This window comes from Chanodichthys erythropterus, chromosome 20, assembly GCF_024489055.1.
Source record: "Chanodichthys erythropterus isolate Z2021 chromosome 20, ASM2448905v1, whole genome shotgun sequence".
NCBI lineage: Eukaryota > Metazoa > Chordata > Actinopteri > Cypriniformes > Xenocyprididae > Chanodichthys > Chanodichthys erythropterus.
The window spans coordinates 8,211,426-8,226,321 of NC_090240.1; the positions used below are offsets into that span (position 1 = coordinate 8,211,426).

The 14,896-nt window shown below is 39.9% G+C and overlaps 1 protein-coding gene across 4 annotated transcripts in view; it reads right to left on the reverse strand.

Moving 5' to 3' along the window:
- Positions 1 to 9,861: 9,861 nt before the first annotated feature.
- Positions 9,862 to 14,896, reverse strand: part of utrn (utrophin) — a 286,896-nt gene continuing 281,861 nt past the window's right edge. For all 4 annotated transcript variants that reach the window (XM_067372391.1, XM_067372392.1, XM_067372389.1 and 1 more), the window contains 2 exons: positions 13,807 to 13,832; positions 9,862 to 11,149 (listed from right to left, as the gene is read on the reverse strand). In XM_067372391.1, the coding sequence (XP_067228492.1) occupies positions 11,141 to 11,149; positions 13,807 to 13,832 (35 nt within the window). In that variant the 3' untranslated portion in view covers positions 9,862 to 11,140. The remainder of the gene's footprint in view (positions 11,150 to 13,806; positions 13,833 to 14,896) is intronic.

A 14,896-nucleotide genomic window follows, 5' to 3' on the forward strand; every position in this document is an offset into this window, starting at 1 on the left:
TCTCAGGGTCCATGCGTACTCCCTCAGTCGACACGATGTATCCTAGGAAAGGAACAGACTGTGCATGAAAAACGCATTTCTCCGCCTTGACAAAAAGCCCATTCACTAGCAACCTCTGAAGCACTCGTCGAACGTGCTGTACGTGTTCCTGGAGAGATGAGGAAAAAATCAATATGTCGTCCAGGTAGACATATAAGAACTGATCGACCATATCTCTCAGCCCGTCATTGACGAGTGCCTGGAAGACCGCTGGGGAGTTGGAAAGCCCGAACGGCATGACCAAATATTCAAAGTGCCCCCTAGGGGTGTTAAAGGCGGTCTTCCATTCATCACCCTCCCTGATGCGGACCAAATGATAAGCATTTCTTAAATCCAATTTCGTGAAGACGGATGCTCCCTGCAACCTCTCGAAGGCTGAAGACATTAACGGCAAAGGATAGGTATTCTTTACCGTAATGTTGTTCAACCCCCGGTAATCAATACAAGGTCGCAGGGAACCATCCTTCTTCCCCACAAAAAAGAACCCCGCCCCCGCTGGAGAAGAGGAATGGCGAATGAACCCGGCTGCTAGTGAATCAGAAATATATTTCTCCATAGCCTCTCTTTCGGGAACCGAAAGTGAATATAACTTGCCTTTAGGCGGAGACTTCCCTGGTACTAGATCTATGGCACAGTCGTAGGGACGATGCGGAGGAAGAGAAGCAGCCCTGGACTTACTGAACACCTCCTTCAGGTCCTGGTACTCAACGGGCACGGTAGACAGATCCACTGCTTCCTCCTGTAAGACAGAACCAGAAACAGACGAACAAGCAGAGACAAGACAAGACTTATGACACTCCTCACTCCAGGCCACGATGCAGTTCTGGACCCAGTCTACCCGGGGGTTGTGTCTGGTGAACCAAGGATGACCAAGGACGACGGGGGTGTGAGGGGAATCAAAAATAAAAAACTTAATCCGTTCAGAATGGTTGCCAGCGGTGATCAGGGTGATATCTTCAGTAATGTGAGAAATGGTGGGAAGACTCTGTCCATTGAGTGCGTGAACAGCGATTCTGTCGGTGAGTGGTCCGAAAGGGATGTGGAACTTGGTGGCGAAAGATTGGTCCATGAAGTTACCTTCTGCCCCGGAATCCAGAAGTGCGTTGCAGTTGTGAAGGTGATGTGACCATCCCAATCTCACCGGGAGGAGGGTGGATGTGGTTGAGGACTTTCCAGCGGAGATCCCACCCGACAGTAGCCTCAAACTTACTGCCGGGCTTGCCCCTTTTAACGGGCAGTTGTAAACGAAATGTCCCGCCTTGCCACAATATAAACAAAGTCCTTGGGATCTCCGCCTCTCCCGCTCCTCCCGGGAAAGCCGAGCTCGACCTACCTGCATGGGCTCATGATCTTGAATGGGACTGATCGTGTCCCCGCCGCTGGACCTCCGGACTTCCTCACTCCTGTGGGCTGGACTTCTCCGCTCGGCCCTGGTCAGCCGAGCATCCACCCGGAGCGCCAGGTCAATGAGACCATTAAACGTGGTGGGGAGGTCCAGCGCGTAGATCTCCCTTTGAACACGATCAGCCAACCCATGCAGGAACATGTCCCACTGCGGCTCCTCGTTCCAGTGACACTCTGCCGCCAAAGTACGCAATTCGATGGAATAATCAGACACCGACTTCTCTCCTTGGCGTAGTTCCGCCAACTGTCTGGCGGCTTCTCTCCCCGCAACTGAGCGGTCGAACACTCTCTTCATTTCTGCGGAGAGTGACTGGAACAAGGTACAGCAGGGGTCTTGGTTCTCCCACACCGCCGTTCCCCAGAGCGATGCCTTCCCCGTCAGAAGCGTCAGTACGAAAGCCACTCTGCTTAGTTCGGTGCTGAAAGTGCGGGGCTGCAGAGCAAAGTGCATGGTACAATGTGTCAGAAAAGCTCTACAAAATCCTGGTTCACCTGAATAAGCTTCGGGTACTGGAAGACGAGGCTCCGAAGCGGCGACGCTCGCTGGTGTGGGTGGGGAAACGGCCGGTGTGGGCGGCGCAGCGGGAACACGAAGCAGCTGGACTTGCTGGGTGAGCTCGGATACCTGCGCCACGAGAGCCTGCACGGCTCTTCCCGTCTCGTTAAGATTTCTCTCCTGTGACTCCATTCGACGAATGCTGCTGTTGACGAAATCCTCCAGTGAAGACTGCTGAGTGCTTGCTGCTTCCGCTCCTTGGTCAGATCGTTCTGTCATGATTGACTACAGGAAGCAAATGCAAGTGACGTCGTTTATTCAACAACAAGCAGTAATATAAACACAGTCAATGAAAACGGGCAGGCTTCAGGTGGCGCAGGGACTGAGATGGTCGGCTGGTGACGTGACGTGGTGACAGAAGAGTGGCGGTGAGATGATTCCAAGTTCCAGGCAGTAGACAAGGCACGAAGACAGTAATCCACAGATAGACGACGAACAACTGGGACTCCGGTCAGGAACAGACAAGACAACCACGAACAGGACACCAAACAACGATCTGACAAGGAGAGATGAACGAGGTGAGTATAAAAAGACTGAGGTGATGAGCAGCAGGTGGGGAGAATAATGAGTGGCAGCTGGGTCCACTGATCACCCACGTGGCCTGGGCACACCCACAAACACACTCGCACACAAACACAAACACACCCACTGCTGTCATAACACAGAGCATGCGACAAGAAGGAAACAATGCATCTGCGAACCGTGACAGGTACCACTTTTAGCATAGCTTAGCATAGTTCATTGAATCTGATTAGACCGTTAGCATTGCGCTTAAAAATGACCAGAGAGTTTTGATATTTTTCCTATTTAAAACTTGACTCTTCTGTAGTTAAATCGTCTACTAAGACCGACAGAAAATGAAAAGTTGCGATTTTCCAGGCTGATATGGCTAGGAACTATACTCTCATTCAGGTGTAATAATCAAGGAACTCTGCTGCCGTATCATGGCTGCAGCAGCGCAATGATATTACGCAGCGTCTCTCACAAATGTCTCCATGGTTGCAAGGCACGTTCCCTGTGCAAGCAGGGGCTCACGGGCGCTGCGTAATATCATTGCACTGCTGCAGCCATGGAACAGCAGCAAAGTTCCTTGATTATTACGCCTGAATGAGAGTATAGTTCCTAGCCATATCAGCCTAGAAAATCACAACTTTTTATTTTCTGTTGGTCTTAGTACACGATTTAACTACAGAAGAGTCAAGTTTTAAATAGGAAAAATATCAAAACTCTCTGGTCATTTTTAAGCGCAATGCTAACAGTCTAATCAGATTCAATGAACTATGCTAAGCTATGCTAAAAGTGGTACCGCCAGAACCGGAGATCGGCTGAATGGATTCGAAAACGGTAAAACTCAACTGTTTAACTCTAGGGGAGTTGGAAAATGAGCCTATTTTCAAAAAAAGTGGAGTGTTCCTTTAAGCAACTGTCGTTATGAGTGAGTCATTGAATCATTCACTCATCTGATTTGTTCAAAAGCTTTGATTCATTCAGGAATGCCACTACTGTGTGTTGCTCAGAGACAAAGTGGTTAACTCTGCTTTGACTTTAATTATTTACTTTTTTTTTTGGAACAACACAAGATTATTCCTTTAAGAGGTTTACGGCAACATTTATCACAGAAGTCAATTTAATGTTTTAGGTACATTAAGATGATGTAATAGACATGCAACACTGAGAAAGATTGTCTAAATAAACATGTCAAATTGAAGATCAAGCATTGAGTTTTGCCAACAAACTCCAGGCTCTGAAAGTTGCTTATAATGTCAGAAGAAAAATGAAGCTGTAAAGTCGCCTAGCAGTGAGACTAATAGATAGGCAGCAGCATTGCTGAGGTCAGACGGCCGCTTTCTGACAGCAGCCGAGATGACCAAGATGAATCTGCCTCCCACTTCCAACAACTAATGATAACGTCAAACCCCGTACAGAGGGACAGGCGTGATTTACTGAAGAGTAACACCAGAGTAATGTCTCTAATTCTTCCGGGAACCTCTGGACCGTACCGAAGAGGGGAGGAAACAGGCTTTGCCACTAATTAGTTTCCCTCTCTTTCGTTCTCTCTTAGTTACAGCTCATTTCCTCTCTCTGCTTACAGTACAACACAAACACACCCTCAGAGATTAATTCATTTCAGGGGTGAAGACAAAAAGAAAAGCACCCCACAATGAAGATATCCGTCTTTATACAGTGATCAAAGCAGAAGTTTGACTCAAATAATAATCACAAAAACCATTAAATGTTAATGAAGACTATATTTTATTTCAAAGCGTAGATGATAGTTCAGGGGTCTGGATAGAAGTGGATTAATGAAACAGTTGTTTTAAAACTTAAATGCTGTTTGTAATCTATTTCAATTATGTGTTCTGGTGCATTTAGTGCCCGATTTGTTTTTGTAGGGGTTATAAAACATTTTTAGGGCTGTTACTCGGTAATCCACAATAAGAATGGACTGAAGTGGCTAGTAGGATCACATGCACCTTCAATATGTAAGAGATCACATTAAGATCAATCATAAATAATGTGTAGATTTCTCAAAAAAGGTGAATTACATTCAATTATTAAGGATTTTTTGATGTGTTGGCTCTAAGTGCAGGGTTTCTCATCTCTGGCTATCAAGGTTTTTTTTCCCAACCTTTATCAAACTCACCTTCCTGTAACTCTATTACTCCTGAAAACCTTGATTATCGTCAGGTTCAGGTGTGTTTGATTAAGGCTGAAGCTGAACTTTGCAGAAAAGTCTGAGTTGAGAATATCTGTGGTATTGAAGGTTCTTGTGATGTTCATTCTCCATTAATATCATTTTGTGTGGAGTGATTGGTCACATGACAAAGAAATCAGAGGGCCAACAACACAGGATGCTGAAAATGTCAATTTTGGTCTGATCAGACCATAGCAGTTTCTGCCAGATGGCATCACAGTCTTCCAGGTGTGTTTTTGCATAGCACAAATGAGAGTGTGGCACTTTTTCAGAAAAGCCTTCCTTCTTTCAGCGCTATGTTTGGTGAAAAGCCAACACAGCACACCACCCAAAACACACCATACCTCCATGTGAAGCATGGTGGAGGCAGCTTTATGTTAGGGGGTGTTTCTCTTCAGCAGGGACTGGGCGTTTGGAAGGATTGAAGGGAAAATGTATGCTGCCAAGTACATCCAAATTCTTCCAAAATCTCTCTGCTAGACAGCTGAAGATGGGCAGGTTATTCACCTTCCAACATAATGATCCAAAACATACCTAAACATCCTTGAGTGGCCAATTCAGAGGCCTGACTTAAAGGGTTAGTTCACCCAAAAATGAAAATTCTGTCATTTATTACTCACCCTCATGGCGTTCCACAAGCGTAAGACCTTCGTTAATCTTCGGAACACAAATTAAGATATTTTTTGTTGAAATCCGATAGGTCCGTGAGGCCTGGATAGGAAGCAATGACATTTCCTCTCTCAAGATCCATTAATGTACTAAAAACATATTTAAATCAGTTCATGTGAGTACAGTGGTTCAATATTAATATTATAAAGCGACAAGAATATTTTTGGTGCGTCAAAAAAACTAAATAACGATTTATATAGTCATGGCCGATTTCAAAACACTGCTTCAGGAAGCTTCGGAGCGTTATGAATCTTTTGTGTTGAATCAGCGGTTCGGAGCGCCAAAGTCACGTGATTTCAGCAGTTTGACACGCGATCCAAATTATGATTCGACACAAAAGATTCATAACGCTCCGAAGCTTCCTTAAGCAGTACCATCACTAAATAAGTTAAAAAATATTCTTATTGCTTTATAATATTAATATTGAACCACTGTACTCACATGAACTGATTTAAATATGTTTTTAGTACATAAATGGATCTTGAGAGAGGAAGTGTCATTGCTTCCCATGGAGGCCTCACGGAGCCATCGGATTTCAACAAAAAATATCTTAATTTGTGTCCTGAAGATTAACAAAAGTCTTATGGGTGTGGAACCGCATGAGGGTGAGTAATAAATGACAGAATTTTCATTTTTGGGTGAACTAACCCTTTAAATCCCATAGAAAATCTTTGGATAGACTTGGAGAGCAGTCCATTGTTGCTCACCATGGAATTTGACATAACTTGAGCAATTCTGCAAGGAAGAATGAGAAAATATTCCCCAATCTAGGTGTGCAAAGCTATTACAGACATATCCAAAAAGATTAATGGCTGTAATTAAAGCAAAAGGTGGCTCTACAAAGTATTAAATCAGGGGATTGATGACTTTTCTAACCCTGTTACTCTAGTTTTCAATTTTTTTTTTTTTTTTAATTAATTTTCAGAACTGTTGCTTTTTCTTTCATTACTTGAAGTTGTAAGGCAACATTTGTAAATAGCGCAGGAAAAGTTTTTTTTTTTTCATTTTGGTTTTGATATCAGGCTGTACAACAAATAAAGTAACTATTTCAAAGTTACAAATGATTATTTTCTTCTACAGGCACTGTATTATTTTATTTCACTTCCTTATGAATTTGTTTTACAAAGTGTAAGCTTAAGGTAGCTACAAGTATTAAATGTCAAAATAATGCCAAATCTGATTGGTTGATTGGAATGTTGTTCCAAGAGCATGCTGTACTTGGTGAAATCAGGTTCACCAGTCTGGAATATTCCATATTCCTCGTCCTAAAGGGATCTACTGTTAGGGGGAAAGTGGTCAAAAAAGGGGGATTTGTGACAGCAGAAAAGTAAAGTTCTTTCACGAGCAAAACATTCTGATGAAAGATTACCAAGACAGACTTTTTTAATATTATTTGGAATAATGTGCACTGATATATTTTTCACAATAAGACCAGGAATGTATTAAAGTAAACAGGGTAAATTTGCATTGAATTCAGTGAGAGCAGACTCCAGCAGAGACACACCGCAACAATATATGGATATCAGATGTTTTTTTTTTTTCTCAATAAAATCACTCACCGGAGAATTGTGCTGTGAAAGAAAATGAAGCATGGTGAAAACCTTCTGCGTTCAGCTCAGGTTCATCTGAGGCAGGCTGAAGCTTGTGATAGAGCAGGTTAATACGAGGAGCTACAGCAGCCCGGCACACTAATATAAATCTAGCCAAGATGGGTAAACTGTGCCACTTTTTATGTTCACATCGCAAACAAGGTTATAGTAAAATATGAAATATTGCTCCTTTGAGTCTGCGAAAGCTTGTTTTGTATATACATTTGTAGGAAAAAAATCTTTTTCATTTTGTTTGAATGGTGAGCTTCTGTTTGCAAGTGCTCACTCAGATTTTTAGAAACAAATTTGGCCCTGACACTTCTGCCCTCGAGCTTTTCAATTCACCAGTGTAATAGTATTTCCTGCCTTTAGAGGCAAAGCGCACCGGTACTATTAGTTGAACCACTGACATTTACCTCACAGCGACCATTTTACAGGAAAAAAAAGGCTTATTTTAATAATTCATGGTTAAGTTTCTTGACATAAAACATTGTATGTGACCTGTAGAAAAATTACTTTGACATGCAAAAACAGATTTTATTGAAAACATTTTGGTTAGATTGGTAACACTGTCTTTTACAGTGTCATTATTCACGTTACATGTACCATAGTTACTACAGTAATTAACCATAAACCAAACCCTAATCCTTACCTATTAAGTACATGTAGTTAAAGGTGCAATATGTAAGATTTTTGCAGTAAAATATCCAAAAACCACTAGGTCAGTGTTATATATTTTGTTCACTTGACTTGAGTACTTACAGTATCCCAAATGTTTCCAACTATTTGTAAATCATGAGAAAATTGCAATTTTAACCAAGGCTCCGGGACGTGTGAGTCGCCGCCTGTCAATTGCGTAATACCTGCGTTACCCTCGGTTTCCGGTTTTATTTTGTAGAAACCATGGAAACACCAAAGACGCTTTAATATATTACATGTTTTAATAGACAAGGGAACAACTGTTTTGATATATTTATAGACAGAAAACAAATTATTGTTATATAGCTCAACACGTTTAGCCTTATTGTTTAATTTTCTTGATTTTTTGTGAGTACCATGCTTTACCATGCCTCTGTTAAAAACACTAGTTTGTCAAGTAGCTAACATAGCATAATCAGATGCAGCTTTATTTTTAATAACAGTAATACAGAATTTTTTCCATCATACAATACGTTTTAAAATTAAAGGGATAGTTCACCCAAAAATGAAAATTTGATGTTTATCTGCTTACCCCCAGTGCATCCAAGATGTAAATGACTTTTTTTCTTCAGTCGAACGCAAATTATGATTTTCAACTAAAACCGCTGCCGTCTGTCAGTCAAATAATAGCAGTGATTGGGAACTTGAACAATAAGAGTCGAAAAAACTTCCATAGACAAATCCAAATTAAACCCTGTGGCTCGTGACGACACATTGATGTCCTAAGACACGAAACGATCGGTTTGTGCGAGAAACCGAACAGTATTTATATAATTTTTTACCTCTAATACACCACTATGTCCAACTTCGTTCAGCTTCCGGTTAGTGAGGTCTGATCGCGCTCTGACAACAGAAGTGATGTCTCGCGCTCATTGAAGTATATGGGCGACACATCACTTCCGTCATCACAACGCGTTTTTTGACCTCACTAACAGGAAGCTGAACGGAGTTGGACATAGTGGTGTATTAGAGGTAAAAATTATATAAATAATGTTCGGTTTCTCGCACAAACCAATCGTTTCGTCTCTTAGGACATTAATGTGTCGTCACGAGCCGCAGGTTTTAATTTTGATTTGTCTAAGCAAGTTTTATTTACTGTTATAAGTTAAGTTCCCATCCACTGCTATTATTTGACTGACAGACGGCAGCGGTTGCAGTTAAAAATCATAATTTGCGTTCGACTGAAGAAAAAAAGACACCTACATCTTGGATGCACTGGGGGTAAACAGATAAAAATCAAATTTTCATTTTTGGGTGAACTATCCCTTTAATTCCATGCCATTTATCAACACAAGCCATCCAGCATTTAAGATGATATTCTAAAATCGATGTCAAACAAGTGTCTCGCAGCAGCCGCCGAGCGAACGCACAGAATAACATTATAACATAATTTTCATCACTCTCAAATGTATCTAATATGACAAACAGAGCTGCGTTACCTCATACACTTGACCGGAAAAGCTGAAGCAGCGCCGGCGACTGTGGCATAATAAAAGTTCCGCAGTCGCTCCAGCGACCTCGTTCAGCTCCCACAACACTCGGTCCTGCTCTGCTTCATACTATAGTAATGCTAATAATCGCATCCATGAACATGATTTCTTCCCGAGTCCTATCCCCATTTTATGCACCGGCTGTGAAGTGAAGACCATATATCCCAAGATTCCGCGCTCAAACTTGCCATCATCAAGCTACGCCTTTGTTTTTAATAGGCCTCTAGTGGACATAAATCTTACATATTGCACCTTTAATTAGTATTACTCAGTACTTGAGTTGTGCAACAATTATTGATTATTTAATTTATATTGCAATTTTCTTCCTGAATTAGCTTAATCAAACTCAAATATTGTTGCTCAAACCTAGTTAATATTTTCTTTTAATTTTCATAAAGGTCACTATATTGATTAATTGAATCAATTTTTTTACTTTGTTGAATCAAATATTTTTAGGATCTTGGAACATAATACACCGATTTCATAGACTACTTTAAATATACTTTTAGGTTACTTTCTTTTGGAACTTGACAGCATTCACTTTAACTGTATGGAAAAGAGCTGCATGTACATTTTACCCAATAACTCCTTTTGTGTTCCAAAGAAAGAAAGAAAGAAAGGGCTTGGAACACGAGAAAACCTTAATTTTTGTGAGAACTGTCTTCAGTTTAATTAGACAATATGTGATTAAGACAAAGACTCGCTCACAAAAAACACTCATTATAAAAACTTTATTTTGAATAAAACATATGGAACCTCAATACATGTAGTGTGGTTGGTTTATTCGATCTATCTCGGGTCAGAACAGCACAGCATCGGTGACGGTGACTTCACTAGGTCAGAATCAACTTGTTTCGCAGGTGTTACAGTAATGTTAAAATCTAACACTTCACTGAAGGTAGCACACCACAAATACACCATGTAGAAAAATGAAAGGACTGCTGGGAAAAGCACAATGTAACTGTCAGGGCAGCTTACTCACATAGCAAGTGCAACTTCGTGAAATGACCGATGGGAAGATGTCCTTAGTTTTGTTTTGGAAACGGAGAGCGAAATCAATGGACAGTCACACCAATGAGTGATTGATAATGTCTGAGGTAGCAAGGCAATCATGGCTTTCTCTAATTTTATTTTTTAAACTTTTATTTATAAAACTATACTACACAAAGATAAATCATCTTGGGCCAAACATCCTGAAAATCTTTCCTACATTTGTTTTTATAATATAATCTTTCTACATGATTTTGAGAAATAACAGCATCTCTCAGCCACTCGTCTCTCCTGGAATGGATGCTTTATAGGCACAAAAGGGTATTTTCGACGCATTATGACTTTGTGTTGTACATCATCTGTGCGTGCGCTCTAGAAATGCAGTGAGGGTTCGGATGCGCTGCTGCCAGTGGCACAAACTGTCAAAACGATGCTTTAAAGGGAAATTTAACCGCAAACACTGTCAAAACAGGCTAAAACTTCAACGGAACAATGCTGGGGGCAACATGCGCTAACAGTTTAGCATTACGAGAGCGATTCATCTTCATATCCACTGATGTTTACGACGTTTTCCGACTAAACGAATAACCACGTCTGTAGAAAGACAACGTGCTGATTTGAATAACAACCGATGTGAGCTGCACGTAAGATATGTGGTAGCGGTGTGGTTCCTTGGTGAACAGAGAAATAAAAGCATACAGGTTACACGATAAATGGCCCCCATAACCCTAAATAATCATCCGAGTATTAAAACAATGGGCAGATACACCTCACGTACAATCTACATGTGATCAAAATGTACACTTGCATAGTACAGACAGACGCAGTAGTAATATCCATTGAATGAACTGTGTGGTTCTGTTCCAGAGTCTTTGGGATCGAGGATTAACACCTCTGTCTAAGGGAACAGCCAGGAATCTGCATCTCTGGAATGGGAATCTTCTTGTCATGTCGAGATAGAGACTTTGCAAGATTTCTGCTCTCCAAAGAGATGTTCTGCTGGAAACCTTCACATCACCTGGACACAAACGTTAATACTGTGTGAGTGTCTAATGCATAAACTAAATGTTGAACTAGGGTCAAAATTAAACTATATCAATAGTTTGCAAGAGAGTGAGTATAAACACAATGAGGCTCTAAATGAGTTTACTTGTTTGCATGGATGTCCAGACAACCTCAGTAGTGAAAAATAACTTGAGCTTGTGTTCACCACAGACATTATTTCAGGCATTTAACTAATAACCCACTCAGAAAAACCACTGACTTTGAGACAAAATGGAACCATAAGTTCAAACATGCTAACATTGCATCATGGTTTTAGGACTCCTGCAGCACTCTTTTGACTTTGCAGAGTCACATTTTGGATTTCTGGGGTTTTACAAAACACAGTAATAGTTATTTTCATTATGCTGGATGGACATAATGAAAGTAATGCCTTGAGTGAGTAAGTAAATCATGACTGCTGACTCATTGCACTTATTCAAACAAATAACTCTTCAGTTTGGGACTGATTTGGGAGTATGACTAAATTTCATTCAAGTAAGCAGTTTAGAACCGATAACTATGGAAGCTTGTTTCCAGCCCATCTTGCAATTCTTACTTTTTTACCTCAGAATTGCATGATATAAACACTATTGTGAGTCACAATTATCTTTTAAATTGTTTTATTCCGTGGCAGAAACAAGCTTCCATAGATAACAGAACCAACCCTTATTAAAATAATTTTGCCCCATTTTTTTTTTTTTTTTTTTAAATGTAAACTTTCCTGATTAAGAACCAACCTTTGATGATGCAAATGCTTTAAACCCAACATTTTAAAATATAACCAGTCAATAAATCATCAGAGAAATGTAACATATGGAGATGTCAGTCTATTGGCTGTGATGGATCTTTGCATACAAGCTCATCACTAAGATGTTGACATAAAAACAAACACTAACTGAAAATTAATTTCTCATTAAAAGAAACATGATTGATAGTGTTTCCATCTGAGCTGGTTCAAGCAAACTAATGAAGCAAATATGTCCAGTGCTTTCAGAGACCCATTTACATGTAGATAGGATAAGAAAACAGGTGCAAAAGATTGTGGGTAAAATGGTGTTAAAACCTCAGCTATTTCCTTTCCCTTTGTGGTCAGTAAGAATGACTGTAGAATAGAGCTGCACAATTTTGGATAAATTGAGAATGACATTTTTTTTTTTTTTTTTTTTTTTTAAATCGAGATCATGATTCTCACATGATTCTAAACAGACAAATAGAGGTTCTGACCAAATGTTTTTTACTGCAGTCTGTTTAAAAAATATTTAAAGGATAAGTTCACTTTCAAATGAAAATTAGCCCAAGCTTTACCCACTCTCAAATCATCCTAGGTGTATATGACACTCTTCTTTCTGATGAAAACAATCGGCGAAATATTATTAAATATCCTGACGCATCCGAGCTTTATTATGGCAGTGAATGGGGGTCACAAGTATGAGCTGAAGAAAGTGCTTCCATCCACATTTATCCATCATAAATATGTGCTCCACACGGCTCCGGGGGTTAATAAAGGCCTTCTAAAGTGAAACGATGCGCTTGCGGTAAAAAAAATATATCCATATTTAAACAAGTTATGAAGTCAGACCACCTTCCGTATTTAACCTATGAAGAAAGTGTAAAACTCTTGCAGTTCACCAAGCTTAAGATACATCCTACGCCTTCCCTATTCAACTTACGGAAAAAGTGTAACTGACACGACGCCAGTTTACACTTTCTTTGTAACTTCAATACGGAAGGCAGTCTGGCAGAAGCTCAATATTTGACTTCATAACTTGTTTAAATATGGATATTGTTTTACACAAAGGCATCATTTCATTTCAGAAGGCCTTTATTAACCCCCCGGAGCCATGTGGAGCACATATTTATGATGGATGGATGTGGATGGAAGCTCTTTCTTCAGCTCATTCTAGTGACCCCCATTCACTGCCATAATAAAGCTCGCATGCGTCAGGATATTTAATAATATTTCGCCGATTGTTTTCATCAGAAAGAAGAAAGTCATATACACTTAGGATGACTTGAGAGTGGGTAAAGCTTGGGCTAATTTTCATTTGAAAGTGAACTTATACTTTAATTTATTTGAAATATATATATATAAAATCTCTTGAATGAATGATTCAATGACTCACTCATAGAGACTTCACTTGTTTCATTACTAGAGAAATCAGAATTTTTAAACAAATCTGTTGAATGAATAATTCATTGACAAATACAGTTTTTAATCAGTCACTTGTCGCCACCTACTGGTGTAACAATGTTATTGATACAATCTTTATTTGAGCATCAAGTTAGTGATCTCAATCGAGTGATCTCTACCATAGACATCAGTGTTTAAATCCAAACTATAATCAATTATTCCAGTTCTTTTGTGAAAAAATGAATATTTATAACAGAAATAACAATACTGTGTGGTTGATAAGACTGTTTGTGAAGCTTTTTTACACATGACAACTGCTCTCTGGATCAAAACACAGATCTGAAAGTTCCGGTGTGATTTTATCAAAGGTTTAATAGACACAGCAGAATCATTAAGGAATAAGATTGCGTGGGTGTCTGAATCGAGATTGTGATCTTTTAACAATTAATTGTGCAGCTCTACTGTGGAATGTTTTTACTGTGATGTGTGGTGAGACTTACCTTTGGCCTTGAGGACACACTTGATGCTTAAGAACCCAGAAGAGAAAGACAAAGAGAGAGACAGTTAGAACAATATAACTGCTATCCTAACAAAGATAGTCGTGACAAGAACAACACATGCAGACTCTCCACATTGGCAAAACTTTTAATTTACAGCTTTCAAGCTCAGACTCATGAGACTGCTCTTCTGCACACTGAGCGAAGCACTTTAATGAACTCTACAGGGAGACGACAGCAAACAAGAGTGAGACGACTCCTAACACTCGTATCACCCGTACCTCTGTCCTTCATTAAACTTTCCCATCAAACAAAGAACATGGAAATGGCCCAATATCTTCTCCCAGACCGAATTTCACCACACACAAGAGCCCAATGCAGTAAAACGACAATGTGCCAAGATCAATATTTGACTGAGTTTCTAACAATGCAAGCCAAAGTCTGGGCGGAATTCAAAATTAGGCTCCACAATAACAATGAAATCTAATCAGTAACTTTGAGGTAATAAAAACACTCGTTTAAGTCGAGTCATTCCATAAAATGGAGTCTCTTAAGGCTTCAGAATCCAATTTTCTTTAAAACAACGGTGATTACAAACATATTTCACAATCAAAGCTGTTGTTCTCAAAGGCAGAAGAGTGGCGTCTTTGGCCGACCGATAGCTGTAAGGTGAGGTCAGTGCAGTCTGAACCGAGGGAGTCTGGGAGATCTGTAAAATACGGCTTATATGGAGGAAGAGGCAACCAGATTGGAATAGATTTTTGCCAAAAATTTCAGATGGTTGTGTGGTGCTGATGTACTAGAAGAAAGTAAATTTATGAAGAGAAAAAAACTAATGCAGTAGTTAAAGCTAAGTGCACACTGTATGATATTTCCATCTGAGACATATCTGGGATCACAAATGATGTCTTTGATCGTTGAGTAAGCAATTATCTTAAAGGATTCATTGATAGGTGAAGGAAAACGAGATTAGGACAGAGCAAATTTGCATACTGTCCATCCTTAAAACTAGGGCTAGTCTGTAATACAGAGCAATTAATTATATAATTGGATGGCATCTTCAAATGCATGGTTGCTAAATGCAAATTTGAGA